The 26,254-nt window shown below is 35.4% G+C and overlaps 1 protein-coding gene across 3 annotated transcripts in view; it reads right to left on the bottom strand.

Moving 5' to 3' along the window:
* Positions 1–26,254, bottom strand: part of CASD1 (CAS1 domain containing 1) — a 75,233-nt gene that overhangs the window by 31,191 nt on the left and 17,788 nt on the right. For 2 of the 3 annotated variants that reach the window (XM_004265586.3, XM_033420469.2), the window contains exons 4-10: positions 18,754–18,798; positions 17,666–17,728; positions 13,861–13,905; positions 13,314–13,437; positions 11,884–12,098; positions 9,610–10,032; positions 8,477–8,566 (exon numbers count right to left, since the gene is read on the bottom strand). In XM_004265586.3, the coding sequence (XP_004265634.2) occupies positions 8,477–8,566; positions 9,610–10,032; positions 11,884–12,098; positions 13,314–13,437; positions 13,861–13,905; positions 17,666–17,728; positions 18,754–18,798 (1,005 nt within the window). Of the gene's footprint in view, positions 1–8,476; positions 8,567–9,609; positions 10,033–11,883; positions 12,099–13,313; positions 13,438–13,860; positions 13,906–17,665; positions 17,729–18,753; positions 18,799–23,202; positions 23,312–26,254 lie in introns of those variants that run through there. The other variant, XM_033420470.2, reaches the window with a different exon arrangement.

The raw sequence follows: 26,254 nt of genomic DNA, 5'->3' as shown, positions 1-26,254 counted from the left end.
AAGAGCTAATACCTATCCTTCTCCAACTCTTCCAAAATACAGCAGAGGGAGGAACACTCCCAAACTCATTCTATGAGGCCACCATCACCTTGATACCAAAACCAGACAAGGATGTCACAAAGAAAGAAAACTACAGGCCAGTATCACTGATGAACATAGATGCAAAAATCCTCAACAAAATACTAGCAAACAGAATCCAACAGCACATTAAAAGGATCATACACCATGATCAAGTGAGGTTTATACCAGGAATGCAAGGATCCTTCAATATATGGAAATCAATCAATGTGATAAACCATATTAACAAATTGAAGGAGAAAAACCATATGATCATCTCAATAGATGCAGAGAAAGCTTTCAACAAAATTCAACACCCATTTATGATAAAAACCCTGCAGAAAGTAGGCATAGAGGGAACTTACCTCAACATAATAAAGGCCATATATGACAAACCCACACCCAATATCATCCTCAATGGTGAAAAACTGAAAGCATTTCCACTAAGATCAGGAACAAGACAAGGTTGCCCACTCTCACCACTTTTATTCAACATAGTTTTGGAAGTTTTAGCCACAGCAATCGGAGAAGAAAAGGAAATAAAAGGAATCCATATCGGAAAAGAAGAAAAAAGGTGTCACTGTTTGCAGATGACATACTATTCACAGAGAATCCTAAAGATGCTACCAGAAAACTACTAGAGCTAAGCAATGAATTTGGTAAAGTAGCAGGATACAAAATTAATGCACAGAAATCTCTGGCATTCCTATACACTAATGATGAAAAATCTAAAGTGAAATCAAGAAAACACTCCCATTTACCACTGCAACAAAAAGAATAAAATATCTAGGAATAAACATACCTAAGGAGACAAAAGACCTGTATGCACAAAATTATAAGACACTGATGAAAGAAATTAAAGATGATAGAAATAGATGGAGAGATATACCATGCTCTTGGACTGGAAGATTCAACATTATGAAAATTACTACCGAAAGCAATCTACAGATTCAATACAATCCCTATCAAACTACCACTGGCAGTTTTCACAGAACTAGAACAAAAAATTTCACAATTTGTATGGAAACACAAAAGACCCCGAATAGCCAAAGCAATCTTGAGAACGAAAAACGGAGCTGGAGGAATCAGGCTCCCTGACTTCAGACTATGTTACAAAGCTACAGTAATCAAGACAGTATGGTACTGGCACAAAAACAGAAAGATAGATCAATGGAACAGGATAGAAAGCCCAGAGATAAACCCACACACACATGGTCACCTAATCTTTGATAAAGGAGGCAGGAATGTACAGTGGAGAAAGGAGAGCCTCTTCAATAAGTGGTGCTGGGAAAACTGGACAGCTACATGTAAAAGTATGAGATTAGATCACTCCCTAACACCACACAAAAATAAGCTCAAAATGGATTAAAGACCTAAATGTAAGGCCAGAAACTATCAAACTCTTAGAGGAAAACATAGGCAGAACACTGTATGACGTAAATCACAGCAAGATCCTTTTTGACCCACCTCCAAGAGAAATGGAAATAAAAACAAAAATAGATAAATGGGACCTAATGAAACTTCAAAGCTTTTGCATAACAAAGGAAACCATAAACAAGACCAAAAGACAACCCTCAGAATGGGAGAAAATATTTGCAAATGAAGCAACCGACAAAGGATTAATCTCCAAAATTTACAAGCAGCTCATGCAACTCAATAACAAGAAAACAAACAACCCAATCCAAAAATGGGCAGAAGACCTAAATAGACATTTCTCCAAAGAAGATATACAGACTGCCAAGAAACACATGAAAGAATGCTCAACATCATTAATCATTAGAGAAATGCAAATCAAAACTACAATGAGATATTATCTCACACCAGTCAGAATGGCCATCATCAAAAAATCTAGAAACAATAAATGCTGGAGAGGGTGTGGAGAAAAGGGAACACTCTTGCACTGCTAGTGGGAATGTGAATTGGTTCAGCCACTATGGAGAACAGTATGGAGGTTCCTTAAAAAACTACCAATAGAACTACCATATGACCCAGCAATCCCACTACTGGGCAGATACCCTGAGAAAACCAAAATTCAAAAAGAGTCATGTACCAAAATGTTCACTGCAGCTCTATTTACAATAGCCCGGAGATGGAAACAACCTAAGTGCCCATCATCGGATGAATGGATAAAGAAGATGTGGCACATATATACAATGGAATATTACTCAGCCATAAAAAGAAACGAAATTGAGCTATTTGTAATGAGGTGGATAGACCTAGAGTCTGTCATACAGAGTGAAGTAAGTCAGAAAGAGGAAGACAAATACCGTATGCTAACACATATATATGGAATTTAAGAAAAAAAATGTCATGAAGAACCTAGGGGTAAAGCAGGAATAAAGACGCAGACCTCCTAGAGAACGGACTTGAGGTTATGGGGAGGGGGAAGGGTGAGCTGTGACAGGGCGAGAGAGAGTCATGGGCTAACACACTAACAAACGTAGTAAGGTAGATAGCTCGTGGGAAACAGCCGCATGGCACGGGGATGTTGGCTCGGTGCTTTGTGACGGCCTGGAGGGGTGGGATGGGGAGGGTGGGAGGGAGGGAGATGCAGGAGGGAGGACATATGGGAACATATGTTTATGTATGACTGATTCACTTTGTTGTGGGGCAGAAACTAACACACCATTGTAAAGCAATTATACCCCAATAAAGATGTTAAAAAAAAAAAAAATATGTGGCTTGAGACAGTTTTTCAGTCGGATATTAGGACTCTGTTTCTGTTGGAGATCACAACAGAAACAAAAATATCATTGCCTTCTGAGGCCTTTGCAGACTTGGATCTGTAAAGATCTAAGAGAATTTAGCATTTTAAAAATCCTACAAAAGTTGAGTGCATTATTCACTCCATTGGAAACAACCACTGCTGTAGATTTTGTTGTATGTTTTCCAAAAATATGGCATTAAACTCTAATTTGAACATTGAAAAAAAAAATTTGCAAATGAAGCAACTGACAAAGGATTAATTTCCAAAATTTTCAAGCAGCTCATGCAGCTCAATAACAAAAAAACAAACAACCCAATCCAAAAATGGGCAGAAGACCTAAATAGACGTTTCTTCAAAGAAGATATACAGACTGCTAACAAACACATGAAAGAATGTTCAACATCATTAATCATTAGAGAAATGCAAATCAAAACTACAATGAGATATCATCTCACACCAGTCAGAATGGCCATCATCAAAATATCTAGAAACAATAAATGCTGGAGAGGGTGTGGAGAAAAGGGAACACTCTTGCACTGCTGGTGGGAATGTGAATTGGTTCAGCCACTATGGAGAACAGTATGGAGGTTCCTTAAAAACTACAAATAGAACTACCATATGACCCAGCAATCCCACTACTGGGCAGATACCCTGAGAAAACCAAAATTCAAAAAGAGTCATGTACCAAAATGTTCATTGTAGCTCTATTTACAATAGCCCGGAGATGGAAACAACCTAAGTGCCCGTCATCGAATGAATGGATAAAGAAGATGTGGCACATATATACAATGGAATATTACTCAGCCATAAAAAGAAATGAAATTGAGCAATTTGTAATGAGGTGGATAGAGCCAGAGTGTGTCATACAGAGTGAAGTAAGTCAGAAAGAGGAAGACAAATACCGTATGCTAACACATATATATGGAATTTAAGGAAAAAAAATGTCATGAAGAACCTAGGGGTAAGACAGGAATAAAGACACAGACCTACTGGAGAACGGACTTGAGGATATGGGGAGAGGGAAGGGTGAGCTGTGACAGGGCGAGGGAGAGTCATGGACATATACACACTAACAAACGTAAGGTATATAGCTAGTGGGAAGCAGCCGCATAGTACGGGGATATCAGCTCGGTGCTTTGTGACCGCTTGGAGGGGTGGGATAGGGAGGGTGGGAGGGAGGGAGATGCAAGAGGGAAGCGATATGGGAACATATGTATATGTATAACTGATTCACTTTGTTATAAAGCAGAAACTAACACACCATTGTAAAGCAATTATACCCCAATAAAGATGTTAAAAAGGAAAAAAAAACAAAACAATAAACAAACAACCCAATCCAAAAATGGGCAGAAGACCTAAATAGACATTTCTCCAAAGAAGATATACAGACTGCCAACAAACATGTGACAGAATGCTCAACATCATTAATCATTAGGGAAATGCAAATCAAAACTACAATGAGATATTATCTCACACCAGTCAGAATGGCCATCATCAAAATATCTAGAAACAATAAATGCTGGAGAGGGTGTGGTGAAAAGGGAACGCTCCTGCACTGCTGGTGGGAATGTGAATTGGTACAGCCACTATGGAGAACAGTATGGAGGTTCCTTAAAAAACTACAAATAGAACTACCATATGACCCAGCAATCCCACTACTGGGCATATACCCTGAGAAAAACATAATTCAAAAAGAGTCATGTACCAAAATGTTCATTGCAGCTCTATTTACAATAGCCTGGAGATGGAAACAACCTAAGTGCCCATCATGAGATGAATGGATAAAGAAGATGTGGCACATATATACAATGGAATATTACTCAGCCATAAAAAGAAACGAAATTGAGCTCTTTGTAATGAGGTGGATAGACCTAGAGTGTGTCATACAGAGTGAAGTAAGTCAGAAAGAGAAAGACAAATACCGTATGCTAACACATATATATGGAATTTAAGAAAAAAAAATGTCATGAAGAACTTAGGGGTAAGACAGGAATAAAGACAGACCTACTGGAGAACGGACTTGAGGTTATGGGGAGGGGGAAGGGTGAGCTGTGACAAAGCGAGAGAGAGGCACGGACACATATACACTACCAAACGTAAAATAGACAGCTAGTGGGAAGCAGCCGCATAGCACAGGGAGATCAGCTCGGTGCTTTGTGACTGCCTGGAGGGGTGGGATAGGGAGGGTGGGAGGGAGAGAGATGCAAGAGGGAAGAGATATGGGAACATATGTATATGTATAACTGATTCACTTTGTTATAAAGCAGAAACTAACACACCACTGTAAAGCAATTATACCCCAATAAAGATGTTAAAAAAATAAATAAAATAAAATGCCTATATGAAAAAAAAGAAATAAGTGAAATTAATTTTAATAAACACATTTAATTTAATTCAATATATCCAAAATATTATCATTCTGACATATACCATGATATTTCATATTCTTTCATACTAAGCTTTTGAACTTTGTATGCATTTACCATAATTAATCATACTTAATCTCATATATATTTCACATTTACCGCACATCTGAATTCTGACTAGCTACATTTCAAGTGCTCAATGGCCACATGTGGTTAGTGGCCACCAAAATGGACAGTCTAACTCTAGAGCCATATGCACGCAGTTAATCACTTTTACATCTGATAGTTCTATGAACAGCTGAAAACAGATGTCAACCGAGGCTAACCATTCCCAATTACTTGAACCACTCTCCATAACGCATGCTTTCGAGCCCCTTCAAGACTGGGTCTGGGCCTACAATGTTGAGACTTGGTTATATTTAAACAGTAAATACAACCATTTAAATTGAATTTAAACACTATCAGAACAATTTGCCAAGTTTCTACCAATGTTGGATTATTACAAATTTCATGTAATAGTTCTCCCAAGTTTTTAAGATATTTTAAACCAACAGAAAAGTTGCAAGAATAGTACAACGAACAACTATTTACCATGCTGGACTATTTAAAAGTATTTGCAGACCATGTGTCTGCAAATTTAGACCATCATCCCTAAATATCTTAGCAAGTATCACCTAAGAAGAAAGAACAGTTTCTTGTATAGTTCTTATATTATCATTATAATACCCATGAAATTAAATATAAATAAAATAGTATCTACTGTATAATCCATATATGAATTTCCTTGATTGTCCCAGTGATATCCTTTATGATTAAAAAAATTTTTTTTTCATTTAGGAACCTTGAACCAAGAATCACACATTGCATTTAGTTTTCATTCCGCTTTAGTCTCCTTTAATTTGAATTGTTTTCCTTTTTGTCTTTCAGGAGTCAAGTATTACTTACAACAAAATTTTAGTATTAAAAGTGTATTGAGAATCCAATTTCATTAGAATTAATAGGCTGACTGCTGGTTCTCTTCTTTTTCTAGCCCCAAATATTTTCCCTTAAGACCTTTTACTTAGGTCCCTTCATGGAAGTTATTTACAAACTCTCAAAGGAGAAAAAGCCACAATGGAACACAAAATCATCTACTGTATATACCTAACTTGCTGCACTCTCTGTATTTAATTCAGAATATTTTATTCATATCTGATATAAGTTATGTTTAAAAGAATGTTTACACCAACAATTGCAATCTACCAGACCATCTGGATTATTTTAATAATTCTCTGTAATTTTTGACATAGTTTCTATTTTACTATAAAAACATGGCACAACTAAAGTCTGACATATTTTACTCAAAATAAAAAAGCATTAAGATTAGGTAATTAAAATAATCATGACCATTAAAAAGTTTTTAATGAGGGTAATCCCACAAATATCCAAGAATCAAGTCCTCAAATACATTATAACCCATGCTAATAATGCTTTGCCAGTGTAGATACAGGTAATTTTTAACCACAAAATTCTATATAAACGAACAGGGATATGTTAATTAATCATAACTGATCTGTTAATGAAAAGTATGTCCTTCCAGAATATAGATGTTTTTAAACTGTAACTTAGAATGTATTGGGATATAGTCTAAGATGTATTAGAATGCTAACTTGAGAAATAATTATAATAGAATGCCAAATTGCTTTCATCCTTTTATGATCCAAATCTTTTCTGGAATCAATGAGTTAAAGAACTGAATCTGCCATTAATTCTTTCTGATTTTTTTTTTTTTTACACAGTACTATTACCCTTTATATGTCAGCAATTAATTATGTCTTAAGTGGCATTCTCTTAAAACAAAACCCTCCCCCACCCCCTTCAAATTAAACTAATCTTTCTTCATATGTCAGAGATATTTCTATGATTCAATATTCATCTTTACTTTTTAGAAAATCTGCTAAATTTATCCTACAAATTCTGAACTGGGCTTATGAACTAATTCTTACTATCTTCATCTCTCCTTGCTTTGGATCTCTTCTATTGTCTTGGTTCTTCCACAGTTACCTGAATTCACTAGGTCCCCTTCAGCTGCAGTGTCACAGGAGTTTTACTGTTGTCACAAATATACATATCATAGCCATACAATTTCAGTAAAAATTATACCTCTTCCTCTGCCTTTTGCCCTTCAAACGAGCCATCCATGAAATCACCAGTAATTTTTGAAAATAATAAAGAGACTTAATGAAGAATAACGTTAGTATTTTCTAATTGTTAGAGATATCTGAAAAACCCTAGTATTATTCATCTTCTTAACTGCTGCAATGGAAATTTCAAAATACTCCTTTCTGGGCAACACTCCCCTATTATCTCAACATTGACTCAATGTTAAATGGAATCACTGATTCTATGTTAAGTTACTGTTTACAGATGTGTGCTTTATATAAGCAAATAAAGCAATAAAAACCAGTTCAGTAGTTCCCAAATTATGAAAGAACTTGTTAAATTTTTAAAACATATTTTATAGAAATCAGTTTGTACCTTCCCTATAAATAAACTTGTGTGAAAGTGGTTATTAGATATCTAGGTTTACTCTTAAAAGCTTGTTTTAAATGTATGTAGCTGTATGTTACAATTCTGAACACATTTTTTCTACCCCTACCAAATCCAAGATGTCCCCAAATCATGAGAATCCAAAGTCTAAAAGACATAAAAAGACACCTACAGCTAAGGGAAAAATGATTTTGTCTAGGTACAGAGGGCACTAGGTGAGCAAAGGAAGGGTCCTCCATCTCATGGAAGTGGTAATACTTATGAAGTATGGCACATAATACATGGTCAACAACAGCAAACCATGGGTATCTGAGTACTCTGAATACTGGGGCAAGAGAGTTCTAAGTTTTTAAACTTTAAAAATATAAAAATGGTTGGTCAAACTTCCTAACATACAGTGAAGGATAGAATATAAAATATAATCATCTAATTTGATTTCTTTTAATAGTAACTTGCCTATTCTAAATCCTTTGCAATTAAGTATCATCTAGAAAGTTTCTTGATAACTTTAGTTGTTCAGAAGGACATGAAACAATACCCTTAGATTATCAGCTGTTCCTACTACCTTAAAATTAAGGCAAAGTAAATACAAATTATTGCTTTATCTTTTAAAAAATAATTATTTTGCTTTTAAGACTATACATTCTCAAAGAGTCAGATGGTAGGAGAAAAATGGGAAGACAGAAAAACTGGGTGGGAAATAAGAAGGGTCTCCAAATGGTAGAGAATATAAAACACAAAAGAATTGGTGCCCTTAAGGAAACATTAAAGTGACATTATTTCCTATATTTTCAGAACTTAAATTCAAAATACTTACTGTACTTGCTCCAGAGATATGATAAATCAAAATCACAAGTTGCATCCAGCCTTTCCATTCATCTGTTTGTTCTCTATTTAACACTTTAGTCTGTGTAAAAGAATCAAAATTTGCTTTAAAATTCATCATGAAGCTATTATTTGGACAGTATACATTAAATATGTTAACATTTTTCTCATAGGATATAAAGCTAATGCTTCTTTCAAAAGAACGTTGGGGGAAAATCAGTTTGTCAGATTGTCATTTTATTTCTTGATAAAAGAGATAATAAAACTATTTAAAGTATAATATGAATTTGAAAATGAACATAAAAGAGACTTTAAATATTTAAGTTGATACTTAACGGTTTTATATTAAGATTACTTTTAAACTATGACAGATATGTTTGTAAATCTAAAAAAATGGCATTTAATAATTTTCTTTAAGAGAATCTTAGAATTTCAGTTAGAAAAGATCTTACAGTTCTTTTATACTTTATTGTGGAAAAAAAACTCCTTTATTATACTTTATTTTCTCTAGAATATTCCCACTGGAAATGAAGAACTGATTAATCATCCTCATATGAAAGTTATGTCTTACAATAGAATTTATTAATTCAAATAAATGACTTATAAAGGAGTTATATTAATATTCTGAGCAATTACGGTAATACTAAAATAGGAATTCAGAATATTGTGAACAGTGCCCACATTATTATGTAAGTTCTAATTTGTGTGTACATGTCTGACTATATAAACATATAAATATAAAAAGTGTTTATTAGTATAATTATATGTTTTTAACTTATAAATGATAATAGTATCTCATGTTTGAAGACCATTACAAAATTGGGAGCACCTCAACTTTCTCCATCCTCAAGCAGGCAAAATGACACCAAGTCATGATATCTTTTTCACAGGTCATTATTTTCCAACTTTTCAACAATCTTTATGAAACTATGAACTTTCTCCAAACTGTTTCAAAAAAGCAACAGTTAAGAGTCCACTAAGTGAAGTACAGCTGCAATATTCCTTCATCCTCTTCTATATATGTAAATGTTTGTATATTATGGCATGATAAATATTATTTCATTAATCTACACTTTGTAATGAGATGAAAAGGAAAACATGAACTAAAAAGAAAATGACTCTTACCTCCTTAGTATTTTCATTGTAAAATACTCCCAAAACCAAGATGTAGATAATTGGAATAAAGAAAGTTGAATGTGTATAAAATTTGTTTTCCTTCATAAATAGATTTGCACGGTCACACATATAGAAATAAGCCATGATCAGGCCAAGTTTGCAGAAAGACTGTAAAAGTATTCCTAATGGAGACACAGGGGGATTGATAATATTTTTCTTTTCTTCTCCACTTTCCAAATCAGTACAAGGCTTATTCTTCCGATGAGCGTTATGATGAATTATATAAAAAATTAAATATCCAATAATAGATAAAGTGAAAAAACAAGCAGCTAGCTTCTGTAGGAGAGTAAGAGGAGGCCGAGGTTGACAACAGGAACCATCTACAGGCTTCAAAATCCTATTGCAATACACGTTCATAAGAATCATTGCACTCTGTGAAAAAAGCAAGTTATTTCATTATTATCTTGTCAGTAATGTATTTCCCATTAGATTGTCTCCTGTGAATACTACCGTTTCAGCACTAAAACCAAAATGCTTTTGTACTTTTTGCTGCCATTTCCCAAACACTGATGTAAATAACGGTATTCCTTCAATCTGTAAATAACTAGTTCAGGGTTTTTCCAACTTCTTGGGTTATTAACCGTAATGAAAAATTCATTTTATAATGTGACTCAGAACACATATATGGGAAACAATACCTATCCTTACTACTTGGAATGCGTCTGACTTTTTTCCATTCTATTCTTTAAAAAAAAAAAAAAATGCTGATTTCATGGCTGTTAATGGGCTGTGACCTTTGGTTACAAAAATACTGACAGATGTCAAGGACCAAAGAAATTTAATTAGCAGATTTTCAATACAAAAGATACCAAGATACTTAAGATAGAGTCCCAGTCTTTAGATGTGAAAAAAGAATATAAAATAACTGCCACCAAAAATAATTCTTAGCTGACAGTATTTATAATATGCCCTTCATTTGGTTTACAGTTTATGGACCACTTAGGATTCAACAGTTTTAAGATTTCTAATTTTAAATGAGGTGTAGAATCTTCAACATGGTTTCATTATAATAAAAATATTCTAGGCAAGCTGCTAAGTATTTCTAGTTGAAGGTTCAGTCAAATCTAGTTTATGAAAACTGTATAGTTTAGGTACCCCTAGAACTCTTAAGATGATTATATTATTTAAGCCTAAAACATTCAAAGTACTCAGTTATTTAGAAAATCTCATTCTCTTAGCTCTGAGACTTCAGGAGAGTCTGAGCCTGGAACTCTTGCAGATACTAGCCTACAAACTCCATCCCAAGGTTCTTAACCAGTTCCAAGGAGTCCACAAAGCCCTGAAAAAATATGGAGAACTCTGTGTGTGTGTGTGTGTATGCAGACACGCATTTTTCTTCAGGAGAGGAATACAACTATTACTTTTAATCAGATACAGGGTTATGTGATCCTCAAAAAGGTTAAGAACAACTGCTTTATAAGAAAACAATAACTCTAAGTAACATCTATTGTACTATGTGTGAAAATTTATAATTATGCAGCTCTCTTTTGTACTTAACCTAAAATCCTTTTCCACTCATCAATCTGGATTTGTTCAGTATCTACTTTGTACATTGAATCATGTTTAGGGTATCAGAACTAGAAGGAAATAATAAAGATCATTCTACATATTAAAAAAATGTGCTCTTCACAGAAGTTTTTTTTTTTTTTTTAACGGTACACGGGCCTCTCACTGTTGTGGCCTCTCCCGTTGCTCCCGTTGCGGAGCACAAGCTCCGGACGCGCAGGCTCAGCGGCCATGGCTCACGGGCCCAGCCGCTCCGCGGCATGTGGGATCTTCCCGGATCGGGGCACAAACCCGTGTCCCCTGCATCGGCAGGCGGACTCTCAACCACTGCGCCACCAGAGAAGCCCTTCACAGAAGTTTAATCTTGTAAATTTAAGGTTCAAGGCTAAGAGAATATAAAGCAGTAGTTTTCAAACACGAGTGTGCTGAGAACTTATAAGCTTTATATGAAACAAGGGATATTAAAAGAGTAACTAGCACTCACTAAATGAAGTCGCATTTCCTCCCTTCCGTAACTTTCTCCCTTAGAGTATACTAAAACTCTCACTTATATATTCAGCTAAGTGATGGAAAGCAAAATTATTTCTAGATCTATGTTTAGACAGAATAACTGCAACTAATTAAGACTGCAATTAAATTATTTGTTACATTACAGTGACATACAGCTATAACCAATTAGATATTACAGTCTGTACTGACAGACACAAGAATTCTTACAGTTTCTCTGCTTGATTCAGGAAGATGTAAGCCATCCAAAGATTCCATGATGGTTTCTTGAGCAATTAATTTGGAAACACTGAACATCTTAACATTCGATTTAGAATTTCTGGTGCTGCTATTCAAAATACTGATTGCAGCTTCATTGTAGGCATCTATCTTCTCATTAGTGATCATTTTCCTATTTTCACTTAATAGATCTTCATAAACAGGATCTGCACATGAAACATATTTTTTTAAATACCCTTAAAAATCCCTACTGGTAGAAATTATAATCATGCAAGTTAGTTAACTGCATTTCATATTTTGTTGTTAAAGTTCAGAGAATTCCAAGCACTTAATAATTCATTTTAAAATAAAGTTGGCCAAGGTTTGCAATAGATTTCCTATCCTGTATTCAATTTTTGAATCAATCCATAACCCTCTTAAGGTTAAAGAACTTTTATACCTCTTCTCTCTTAGGTACATAGCTTTCAGGAAACATTTTTATGTTCTAGCATGTCTTAAGAGTTTAAAAATTTTGGATGCTGGGTTATAGCAGGTAACCAGAGTTTAAAACTGGATTATGGAAGATGGCCTAATTAAGAATAGCAGCCAATCTTTTTTTCCTCCTGTTGCTGATTCATTTTGCAAACTTTGTTCACACAATTAGGAGGTAATGTTATTAAGGATCGAGGTCTTTTATCACTTACCATAAATCATTTAAATTTAACTTTTTCCTCACTTTAGTAATAGAAAGGTTAACAATGAGTCTGTAAATGAAATAGGGATTTTGGAAGAGATTATCACCACCGTGTTGTTTCTCTCAGCTTGACATTAAACTTGGAAACAGTCATAAGAGTTTCTGACAAACAACTTGAATTGCTAAAATACCCAAGGCATTTCATATTGTGCTAGGCATTAAATAATGGACATTCAATAAACTCCTGAAATGACTTGATCTAATGTCAACTTTCTCTTAAAGAATTTCATTACCAAGTATAAACTAGCTGGTTTGAATTTAAATATATTGTCGATTCCAAAGAATATTTACTTCCAATGAACCTAATATTATGAACCAGACAATTTTTTCTCCATTTCCCAATCACAATAAGTATACTTGGTAAGAAATTAAAAAATCAGAGGCAAACATCTTATTTGCCTTTAGGACTTATTCTCTTTGTCATACTCTGCAGCTGTTCTACCTGCTAAGGTTCCTTGGAGAATCTCTTTATTTATTATTAATTTTTTTTTTACTTATTGTATTTATTAGTCTGTCTATTCCTTAAGTTCAAAACAGGAAAGCAAATAGCTCAAATTTATTCTAATTTTTCAAACCTTATTTCAAAATTTATTCTCATAAAGTAGTAATTCTGCTTCTTGAAATAGAAAATAGAAACCTATACCTCAAAATATATACAAAATGACATTTTTCATTACTTATCCCTTACCTTGTAAGACCCAATACACATCACTAGTCTTTGCCAATTTTTCTAAAAGTGGTGCTATGGAGGTAATGTTCATTTTATATTGGGAAAGTGCTTCGTTGCTGCCATTGTGAATTTTAATAGACCACTAAGAGGAAGTAAAAATTAAACATTAATGATTTGTCACAGAAAAATTAAAGTATATAATTTCCTCTGTTGTAACAAAGGTTATTTTAAGATAATTCCCATTCTTATTCAATATTAGAATAAAGTATGGTCAAATTATTTCATGAAATATATGAAGGCAGTTATAAAAAGCTGATATAAAATTAGACTTTCAATGTATAACGTTCAAGAAGAATGTAATTTTAGATATAAAATAGTATTGACATTTACCATCAAATTTCCTAAGTTCATTCAGATCTTTTAAAAAAATTATCCATCTAATTAATAGAAATAGGAATTAAAATATAAGTATAATCAAGAATTCTATATAACATAAGTTAATTTTTTCTTAGCATGTTAAGTATGAAACAAAAATCATTATGTAAGAATACAGATAATAACTTACTGTGGCAGCTCCTGCTACAACCACATGGGGCTTTGCAACAGAATCCTGAAGAAAGAAAAATCTTTATAATAGTGTTATATTCAGTTCAGGAAATTAACGCAAGTAATATCCCTTAATTTTTTCCCTTAAATTTAAGTTCTTCTTCCATTTAAATGCATTTTAATTTTCTAGGGTTCCTTATCAGATTCTTGTTACAACAAGATGGACACCCCATGCCTAAAACCTTACATGGTTATATGACTATACAGGATGGCATGAGGCTTGTATGGCTAATTCTTTGGTGTTCTTTAAAACAAAAACAAAGACAAAAAAACACTACTGAAATCTAACACAGTCTGAATTCTGAGTAAACTGTGTAAAGCTCTAGTATATTATGTCAGCCAATTAAAAAGTATTCTTGGAAGCCTAAAGGGTATACAGTTTAAGTGTTAAATAAAATGCAGTGCTCTAAAGAAACATGATATTTTGGGAAAGCCAATCTAGTATGTATTTAACAGTAAACTGATAATTATTATAGACCATAATGTGGAAAAAAATGAGAAATTTGGTAAAGATCCTCACCTAGTGCAAATTATACTATTAATAATACTATCAGTTATATAGTACTTAGTAATTTACTAAGTATTTCTCTTAAATTAGCTCATTTTAATATAGATTCTTGCCACTTGTTAGATAGGCAGGAAGATATTATACATATCTTATTAAAAAAAGGCGATAGACTCAGAAAGGTTTATAGCTATTGCTGAGGCCTGGCAGGAACAAAGCCAGAACTTAAGTCTTCCGACTACTGGGTTCAATGCATCTTCCACAACATAGAAGATCTGATAATACAATCATGTGCACAAGAAACAATTAAAAACAAGAAATCAGAAAAAGTCCAACCCATATATAAAAATAGAAATGACAGTTACTGTCTCATTATGAAGGTAAAACATGCTCAGTGGAGAAAACTATGAAAGCAGAGAAAATAACAAAATTAATCTATTTCTCGTCAGAGATATTCCAGTTTCCAGTCTAGCATGCTCCATTTTACATTGCTACTTTAGTGAAACTTTTCTCATCTGTAGGTGGCTCCCTTTCTCACCCTTCACAGTGGTTATCCCAAATCATTTTTTCCTTACACAGGTCCCTCCTGTCCTCCTCACTTTTGGCATAAAGCTTAATTCTCGAACTTCACAGAGAAAACAGAATTCATCTGGCTTGTGTGCTCTTGCCTTCCTTCCTCCATTCTTACAACTTTGTCCATATGCTCACCCAGTCTACCTTCCTCTGACAGGAGAGTAAACAAAATATGTTCCTATTCTGCTTAATGGCTAACCCATTGCTCTGCATTTATACCTCCTCCCTTTTTACTTCTGGAGCTATATCCATAAGTTATCTCCTCAGACTCCTGAATTATCCATTTCATCCTTCTCTACTCTTCTTTCTTCCTTCAATCCACAAAATGTTAAATCATCTTTATCCTCAAAAAATGCTCCTTCAATCTCGTCTCACTCTCAAATTCTTCCCGTTCACACTCTTGACCAACAGATTACTTGGAAGAGCATTCCACTTTCACTATGCTAATTTCTATCTCTCTCATTTATGCCTCAACTTACCATGTTTTGATTTTGAATTAACCATTCATTAAAACTGCCCTCAGAGCCCATTAATGAACTCTGAATTGCCAAGTCCTGTAGTTTCATTCTACCCTATATAGTTCCTAAAGTGACACTATCCACTTTTTAAAACTCTTTCCTTCTCTGTGTGTGATATTAGTTATTCTTCTTCTGCTTTTCCTCTTACCCCTTTTACTACCTCCTCTCATAATCTTTTTTATAGTTCCATTCCTACACTCTCTTCTTTAATCTATACTTGCTGCCTATTCAATTATTTCTATTCAAGTCACCTCAAATATCAACTCATTCCATACAAAGACTCCCCAAATCCATCTAAGTAGCTCAGACTTAATGACTACTGTTCACCTACAGAATTAAATCTAAATTGCTGGTTTCCTTAATTACCTATATCTGCCACTCACCTAGAAGCTCTTTGAGGAGAGGAACTCTGTTATGTTAACCAGGGTATCAACGGTGTTTAGCCTGGTGCCTAAAATATGGCAGCTGATTTATAAATATCTGTTGGATAACAGTAGAGTTGTTTAAATTCACCTTTGCTTTTATGCCTGTAAGTCTATTTCAGTTCATAAGTATATCTTTCTAATCCACTGTTCTTCTAGAAATATTATCTCCTCTGTAAAGCTTTCTTAGATCCTCACACTACTCTAAACCACCCTCATCCTAAGTGCCTCTATCCATGGTGCTTTCGTAGTTCTTTGTGCTCAGTTCTATTGTTACCCTTCATATTATCATACCTTTATTCATAAGAAAGTCACTATCTACTAGATTGCACATTCCTCAAGGCCTGAGACTGGGGCTAATTCCCAGTCACATTCCTAATACCTAGAACAAAGCTAGTAATAGTACATACATAATAAAAATATACAACTTTGTATTCTCAGGATCTAGCAGCTTATTATGGAAATATTAAAACATAAATATATAAATACATGCATACATACATACTCTTTGATTGAAACCAATGAACTAATCAATCTCAGGTAACTACATGGCCATCTATCCAAATAAGTTGAATCTTTCCTCTCCCCCAATAATCATAAGGAGTTTTACAACAGAATCTAAAGCTCCAAAAACTAGTGTTAGCAAATTATAAGAACAGAAGATCTGAATATGCAATATATCTCCAGGTTAGTAAATAACAAAGGCTTTTTGTGATCTTGCCTGACTTATAAATTATATTACACTGATGTTTGTTTAACTGTGAATTTCTACTACTTTAATGGATATACTTTCAGGTCCAGCACAAAGGTAAAACACATGTTTAAATCATCTGAAATATACTCATAACATTATACTTCTGGACATTTAAAAACATATCAATAAAAACAAAATTATGTGAGATCCCAATTTTCCAGAAAGTTGAATTCTAGAGTTGTCTGCATGTTTGTTTTTTGAAAACTTAAACATTTTCTTAAAGAAACAAAGTTAAAAATGTTGACTAGGTTCTCACTGGATCCTACCAAAGTCTGTTTGGTTGCCGTACTAAACACTTATTGGGAAAAGAAGCAAAGAAAAATATCATTGCAACACAAGTAATTAAGCAAAACAAGGTCAACAAAATTGAATATTGTTTTATCCATCCCAAATGCAAATACCTCTGGAAAAGAATACAGGTTTAAATAAAGGACTGATAAGGAGCTATATGGAGAGACTGTGGAAGTTCTAAAGTGGACTTGTGAGAAGTTAGGGGTTTTCTGAGGTTAACAGCATACTTGCCTTATATCTAATTTAACTCCAAACATTACGAGCCAAAACAAATTAGGCTCAACTTTTAGGTCACAAATATAATGATAAAAGGGAAGAAAACAGGATATTAAAAAAAAAAAAGTTTCCTGAAGTTATCAGTACATGAGGAGTTTGCAGAACAAAGTGGACAAATGCTCAAGAGAATGTATATAGTGCTAGAAAGATGATCTGAGTTTGAATTAACTGAGCTACAACAGTAACAGAAAGTTTTAAATCAGTAAAGTGTGGTATAAGCATAATCACCATAGGGTTAGAATGGTGATAACAGAGGCATTGGATCAAAACTTTGTTCTCTCAGTAAAGTGATAATCAACCCAGCATGGTCGAAATCAAAAAGGCTGGTATAAAGTACAGGAGAGTGGGACAGGTGAGTATGGGAGAATGAGTTTTCAAAATGTGATTGCTCAAAACCAGCAAGGCCTATATTTTCAAATACAGACCTCAGTCCACACTTTGATACACTGTTTCATAGAACCATTAACCTCTGGATGCCACAGAAAATCCTAAAAGAGAAATGTAAGAAAAGAAGTCAAAGAAAATATTGTATGCACCATTCAAAATAAACTTTAACATATCTCTTATAGAGTACTTAAAAGTAAAACACTACCTTATCTACAATATCTTCATCTCTCATCCCATTTTGGTAAGAGTCTCACAATAGTTCTCCTTATGTCCACTTTTGCTTTTCTCTAAAATATTCCCCACATTTTAGTCAGAGTAATGTTTTAAATTTTTAAATCTGATCTTGCCACACCCCTGCTTAAGTATTCAAGGACTTTCAATCAGTTGCCCTGAGAATAAATTCCAAAGTCCTTAAAATTCCTAAGAAGTTGCAGGATCTGGCCTCTGCCTAGACATTCTGTCTTTTCTCCTGCCATTTTCCCCCTTGCTAAGTGTCCTTTTGGTTCTCATTCAGCTCCTGCAATGCTCTATGTGCTCCTTTTTCTCCAGGGCTTTGTTCCTGTTCCTTCTGCCTATAATGCTCATAAATTCTCCCCCTAAGCCTAACTAGCTTGAGGCCTCAGTTAAAACATTATTTCCTCAAGGAGAAAAACTACTTTTAATAATTCCTTGTTCTATACATTTCTAATGCCCCACTTTTTCCTTTTTGCTATCCTTATCCCATGTTTAATTGCATGTAGAAAACTATAATCACTCATACACTCCATTAGATCTAGGACATTGTTGTCTTGATCCCCATCTGTATTCTCAGTATCGAGAAGTCACCTGTGACTGGGAATTCAAGAAATTAATATATGTTCTTTTATGAACTTTGATCCTAAATACATACTGGTTTCAAATTAACGTACAAGATTATTTTTTCCTGGATAAAAATCTGAGAGACCAAATTTTCTATGTTATTACACAAAATAGTGCACACATTTATGAAATTATCTTACTCTACTTATCTACTCCCAATACACTGAAACACATTTAGCACGTTCAAAGCATTAGCTGATCTGCAAATAAATTAACCAATGAATAGTTTCAACATTATAACATTTAGCTTACTGTTATATGAACTTACCACTTTAACTGATGCAGTCTTGTCTTCAAAAGGAATGTTTTCATGCTGCCATAAAAAAGGGGGAGAGACAACAGAGAAATATTAATGTGTAGATTAACTGTATGTAAATAATTCCTCCTTTAGCTGCTTTTGTTGACTCATTTATACACCATATCCCAATTAACTGCATTCAACCTGAAGGGGAAAAGACCTGCATAGACTGCCAAAAAATAAGTGATATTAAACTGTTTATATGTGATCTTCAACATCTAAGATGTAAAGATAAAACTCTAACTATGAATAAGCAGGTATGTGAAAATGCCTATGTAAATAATCTTTTTGCCAAGCTTCCCATGATTCAAATTTAATCCTAGTATTATTATCTATGGTAGAGACTGACCGCTGCCAATGTAATATGGCTAGATGTAATATGGGTCATTTCCAGGCTGAAGTTCGTAGGGAAATTCTAGTCTCTGCCTTAACCTGATACAGAGACTGATGAGGCTGAATGTCCCAAATGGTACAACTAGAAAATAGTAAAAATTCCAATAGCAAAAATCGCTGAATGACTGCATGGAGCAAAGCCCCTTGCCAAACCACCTAGGACAAGCAGTGCTAAGTATTAAGATTGTAGCATGGTTTGCTGCTGCAGCAACATCTAGTCTATTCTCACCAATATACTAGTACAGGCCCTGTCTAAACAGGAATGGACATATATGACTCTAGTTTATTGTAGATTTCACTTAGAAGACAGTAAATAGTCCAGTTGTAGAAAAAAATTAAAATCCAGAGACTACAACTTCTTGTAACTAAGTGTTCCATAAAAAGAATAAAAATCCTTTCATAGTTAAATATCCGGGATGCAACAGGGGTGGTTAATAAGAAGCTAATTCTCTTCCTAAAACCAAGGTTGAAATGTTTTCATTAATTTAATCAGACAGTATTTGTTTTTAAAATGAAATAAAGTTTGCTTTTATCAACAAGCTAAATTTTAAAATTCTTATTAGTCCTGCTTAAGTATCTTTTCCCAAAATGATTTTTAAAAAAAAATTTTTATTGGAGTATAGTTGATTTACAATGTTGTGTTAGTTTCAGGTGTACAGCAGTGAATCAGTTATACATATACATATATCCATTCTTTTCCCATATAGGCCATTACAGAGTACTGAGTAGAGTTCCCTGTGCTATACAGCAGGTTCTTATTAGTTATCTATTTTATATATAGTAGTGTGTATATGTCAATCCCAATCTCCCAATTTATCCCTCCCCACCCTATTCCCTGGTAACCATAAGTTTGTTTTCTACATCCGTGACTCTACTTCTGTTTTGTAAATAAGTTCATTTGTACCCTTTTTCCCCAAAAGGACTCTTGAGGCCATTAATTCAACAGAACTTTAAGGTATGATATATGAAAAGAGCTTTCTTGGTCAAATAAGTCTGGGAAATACTGGGGCAGAGAAAAATCATATAGGTGTTCTCCTCCTACTCCATCTTAACCTTTAACAAATTCTTAAAGAAATAGTGTGTCATGAAATTTCTTTTTCCTTTTTGCATAGCACAGTTAATTCAATCAATTCAATCTTTGTTTCCTTTATTATTTTAATATAACATTTGCTATATACAAAATAATATATCACATATATGTAAGTCACAAGGCACACTAAAAATAAATAAGCACTTGTGAACCCATGGCACAAATCAGAATGCTACCAACACATGGAATGACCTATATGGCCCTCTCCCTCTCAAATTCCGTGCTTTGCCCAAAGAGAACAACCATCTTGAATTTTATTTTGCTTTCTTTTTTATTATACAGTTTTGTCACATGTATATGCATCTTCAAACGATATACTGTTCCGTTGTGTTGGCTTTCACTTCAACTTTTAATTTTGAAAAATTTCAGACTTCTTATAGCAAAGTTAATAACCTTTACCAATGGTTAATATTTTCTACACTAGCTTCACGTGTCTCTACGCACCACATGTATTGGGTGGGCCAAAAGGTTAGTTCAGTTTTTTCCGTTAGGTGGCTCTAGTAGCACTTAGTTGTCTTTAACTTCATTCGAAACAATTTTGTTAGATTCTATGTGACAGCTATCATATCAGCGTGCATTTAAAAAAAGACATCTAAATTGGTGAATTTTTGTGTAGCCATTTTTTTTTTTTTTGCGGTACTCGGGCCTCTCACTGTTGTGGCCACTCCCGTTGCGGAGCACAGGCTCTGGACGTGCAGGCTCAGCGGCCATGGCTCAAGGGCCCAGCCGCTCGGCAGCATGTGGGATCTTCCCGGCCCGGGGCACGAACCCGTGTCCCCTGCATCAGCAGGAGGACTCTCAACCACTGTGCCACCAGGGAAGCCCCTTGTGTAGCCATTTTAACACTGAAGATGAAGAAAAAAAGCGACGTTTTTGGCATATTATGCTTCATTATTTCAAAAAGCAAGTGAAATGCAAAAAAAGATTTGTGCAGCGTATGGAGAAGGTGTTGTGACTGATCAAACATGTCAAAAGTGGTTTGTGAAGTTTCATGCTGGAGATTTCTTGCTGGACGATGCTCCATGGTCAGGTAGACGAGTTGAAGTTGATAGCAATCAAATCAAAACAGTAATTGAGAACAATCAGTGTTATACCACACAGGAGATAGCTGATATACTCAACATAACCAAATCAAACTTTGGAAATCATTTGCACCAGCCTGGTTATATGAATCACTCTGATGTTTAGGTTCCACGTAAGTTAAGAGAAAAAGACCTTCTTTACCATATCTCCGCATGCAATTCTCTATTGAAATGTAATGAAAATGTTCTGTTTTTAAAACAAATTGTGACGGGCGATGAAAAGTGGATACTGTACAAAATGTGGAATGGAAGAGATCGTGCGGCAAGCGAAATGAACCACCACCAACCACACCAAAGGCCGGTCTTCATCCAAAGAAGGTGATATTGTGTATATGGTGGGATTGGAAGGGAGTTCTCTATGATGAGCTCCTTCGGGAAAACCAAATGATTAATTCCAACAAGTACTGCTCCCAATTAGACCAACTGAAAGTGGCACTTGACGAAAAGTGTCCAGAATTAGTCAACAGAAAAATGCATAATCTTCCATCAGGATAACACAAGATCACGTTTCTTTGATGACCTGGCAAAAACTGTTACAGCTTGGCTAGGAAGTTCTGATTCATCTGCCGTATTCACCAGACATTGCACCTTTGGATTTCCATTTATTTAGGTCTTTACAAATTCTCTTAATGGAAAAAAATTCAACTCCCGAGAAGCCTGTAAAAGGCACCTGGAACAGTTCTTTGCTCAAAAAGTTAAAAAGTTTTGGGAAGATGGAATTATGAAGTTGCCTGAAAAAATCGCAGAAGGTAGTGGAACAAAAGAGTGAACACACTGTTCAATAACATTCTTGGTGAAAATGAAAAATGTGTCTTTTATTTTTACTTAAAAAACCGAAGGGGGCTTCCCTGGTGGCGCAGTGGTTGAGAGTCCGCCTGCCGATGCAGGGGACATGGGTTCGTACCCTGGTCTGGGAAGATCCCACATGGTGCGGAGCAGCTGGGCCTGTGAGCCATGGCCGCTGAGCCTGTGCATCCGGAGCCTGTGCTCCGCAACAGGAGAGGCCACAACAGTGAGAGGCCCGCGTACCATAAAAAAAAAAAAAAAAAAAAAAAAAAAACCGAAGGCAGTTTTTGGCCCACTCTATACATAGTTTTTCTCCTTTGCTGAGCCATATGAAAGTAAACTGCAGACATAATAACAATTTCACCCTTAAACACACATCTCCAAAGAATATGTACATTCTCTTACATAACTGCAATACTACAGTCCCACCTAAGAATTTGACATTGATATTATCTAATTTAATATACAGTGCATGTTCAACTTTCCCTAATTGCCCAATAATGTCTTCTCTATAGTTCTTATATTTTAATCTAGAATTCAATTAAAACCAGGTATTGTGCACCCGATTGGAGACAAGATGGTGGAGAAAAAGGATCTTGAGCCCACCCCCTCTCACAAGAACATCAAAATCACAACTAACTGCTGAACAACCATGGATTAAAAAAAGACTGGAACCTACCAAAAAAGATATTCTACACCCAAAAACATAAAGAAGAAACCCAACAAGACAGTAGGAGAGGCACAGTCATGATATAATCAGATTCCATATCCTGGGTGGGTGACCCACAAGGAGAATAATTATATCACAGAAGTTCTCCCACAGGAATGAGAGTTCTGAGCTCCATGTCAGGCCCCCAGCCTGGGGGTCCAGCATCGAGAGGAGGAACGCCCAGAGCATTTAGCTTTGAAGGCCAGCGGGGCTTGACTGCAGTAGCTCCACAGGAATGGGGGAAACAGGGCACACACAAGGTCTTGTGAGGGCATACTTAGAGGGCACACATAAGGTCTTGTGAGCACCAGGACCCAGGGCAAAAACAGTGACTTCATAAGAGACTGGACTGGACCTACCTGCTGGTCTTGGAGGGTCTCCTGGGAGGCTTGGGCATCTGTAGCTCTCTCTGGGGTCATAAAAGCTGGTGGTGTAATATCGGGGAGTGTTCCTCTACTTGAACTCTTGCTGGAGACAGACATCTTTCTTGGGTAATTAGCATCAAGACCAGGTCCCACCTAACAGCCTGTAGGCTCCAAGACTGGAACACCTCAGGCCAAACAATCAACAGGCTGGGAACACAGCCCCACTCATCAGCAGACAGGCTGCCTAAAGACTTCCTTAGCCCATAGCCACCTCTAGACATGCCCCTTGACATAGCCCTGCCCACCAGAGGGCCAAGACCCAGCTCCATTTACCAGTGTGCAAGCACCAGCCTCTCCCACCAGAAGTCTGCACAAACATCTAGACCAGATTAACCCACCATAAGGCAGACACCAGAAGCAAGAAAACTACGATCTGGCAGCCTGTGGAACCAAGTCTGCAAACGCAGGTCAGAACCTACCCTGAGACCAGCTGGTCACTGGACCTTGGGTAATGAGAGGGAAAGTGTACTGCTGGGACACATAGGACATCCCCTATAGGGGGCCACTTCTCCAAGGTCGAGAAACATAACTAAACTTCCCCATACATAAAAATACAAATAGAAATTTAGACAAAATGTGATGGCAGAGGAATATGTTCCAGATGAAGGAAAAAGAAAAAAACCCAGAAGAACTAAGTGATGCAGAGATAGGCAATCTACCTGAGAAAGAGTTAAGAGTAATGATTGTAAAGATCATCCAAGAAATCAGGAAAAGCATGGATATACAGAGCAAGAAGGTACAAGAAGTTTATAGCAAAGAGGCAGAAAAATATAAAGAGCAACCAAACAGAGATGAAGAATACAGTAATTGAAATGAAAAATACACTAGAAAGAATCAACAGCAGAATAAATGAGGCAGAAGAATGGATAATTAGGTAAGTGAGCTGGAAGACAGAGTGCTGGAAATCACTGCTGTGGAAAAGAAAAAAGAATGAAAAAAAAACAAGGACAGTTTAAGAGACCTCTGGGACAATGTCAAATGCACCAACATTCACATGATAGGGGTCCCAGAAGGAGAAGAGAGAGAGAAAGGTCCTAAGAAAATATTTGAAGATAATAGCAGCTGAAAATTTCCCTTAACATGGGAAAGGAAACAGTCACCCAAGTCCAGGAAGCACAGAGAGTCCCATATAAGATTAACCCAAGGAGGAACATGTCCAGAAACACAGTAATCAAACTGACAGAAATTAAAAACAAAGAGAAAATATTAAAAGCAACAAGGGAAAAACAACAAATAACGTACAAGGGAATCCCCATAAGACTATCGGCTGATTTTTCAGCAGAAACTGTACAGGCCAGAAGGGAATGGCATGATATATTTAAAGTGATGAAAGGGAAACACCTGCAATGTTTTGGAGGGTCTCCTGAGAGACCTTTACCCAGCAAAGCTCTCATTCAGATTTGATGGAGAAATCAAAAACTTTACAGACAAGCAAAAACTAAAAGAATTCAGCACCACCCAATCAGCTTTACAACAAATGCTAAAGGAATTTCTTTAGATGGAAAGAAAAGGCAACAATTAGAAACAATAAAATTATGAAATGGGAAAACTCACCAGTTAAGGCAAACATAGAGTAAAGGTAGCAAAACACCCACATGCAAATATAACACCAAAACCAGTAACTGTGAGAGAAGGAAAGTACAAATACAGGTTATTTAAAATGCATTTGAAATTAAGATATCAGCAACTTAAAACAATCATGTATATATATAGACTGCTATCAAAACTTCATGATAACCACAAACCAAAAAACTATAATAGATATACATACAAAAAAGAAAAAGGAATCCAAGCACAACACTAAGGATAGTCATCAAATCAGAAAAGGAGAGAACAAAAGAGGGAAGGAAGAAAACAGACCTATAAACACAAATCCAAAACAATGGCAATAAGAACATACATATCGATAATTACCTTAAATGTAAACAGAGTAACTGCTCCAACCAAAAGACGCAGACTGGTTGAATGGATACAAAAGCAAGACCCGTATATAGGCTGTCTGAAAGAGACCCACTTCAGATCTAGAGACACATACAGAAGGAAAGTGAGGGGATGGAAAAAGGTATTCCAAACAAATGGAAATTAAAAGAAAGCTGGAGTAGCAATACTCATATCAAAGAAAATAGACTTTAAAATAAAGAATATTACAAGAGACAAAGAAGGACACTACAGAACGATCAAGGGATCAATCCAGGAAGAAAAGATAACAATTGTAAATGTATATGCACCCAACACAGGAGCACCTCAATACACAAGGCAAATGTGGACATAAAGGGAGAAATTGACAGTAACACAGTAATGGGGGGACTTTTAACACCCCACGTATGTCAATGGAAAAATCATCCAGACAGAAAATTAATAAGGAAACACAGGCCTTAAATGACACACAGACCATTGGATTTAATCGATATTTATAGAGCATCCCATCTGAAAGCAGAAGAATGCACATTCATTTCAAGTGAACATGGAACATTCTCCAGGAGAGGTCACATACTGGGCCACAAATCAAGCCTGGGTAAATGTAAGAAAACTGAAATCATAACAAGCATCTTTTCCAACCACAATGCTATGAGATCAGAAATCAACTAACAAGAAAAAAAGTATAACAAACACGTGGAGGCTAAACAATGTGCTACGAAACAACCAATGGATCACTGAAGAAAACAAAGCGGAAATCAAAAAATACCTAGAGACAAATGAAAATGAAACCATGACGATCCAAAACCTATGGGATGCAGCAAATGCAGTTCTAAGAGGGAAGTTTATAGCAATACAAGCTTACCTCAGGAAACAAGAAAGATCTCAAATGAACAACCCAACCTTATACCTAAAGCAACTAGAGAAAGAAGAATAAACAAAACACAAAGTTAGCAGAAGGAAAGAAATCATAAAGATCAGATCAGAAATAAATGAAAGAGATGAAAACAATAGAAAAGATCAATGAAACTAAAAGCTGGTTCTTTGAAAAGATAAACAAAATTGATAA

The sequence above is a fragment of the Orcinus orca genome, chromosome 9 (assembly GCF_937001465.1).
Source record: "Orcinus orca chromosome 9, mOrcOrc1.1, whole genome shotgun sequence".
Lineage (NCBI taxonomy): Eukaryota > Metazoa > Chordata > Mammalia > Artiodactyla > Delphinidae > Orcinus > Orcinus orca.
Note: the sequence above shows the minus strand (reverse complement) of the source record. Positions and strands in the feature narration are given on the sequence as shown.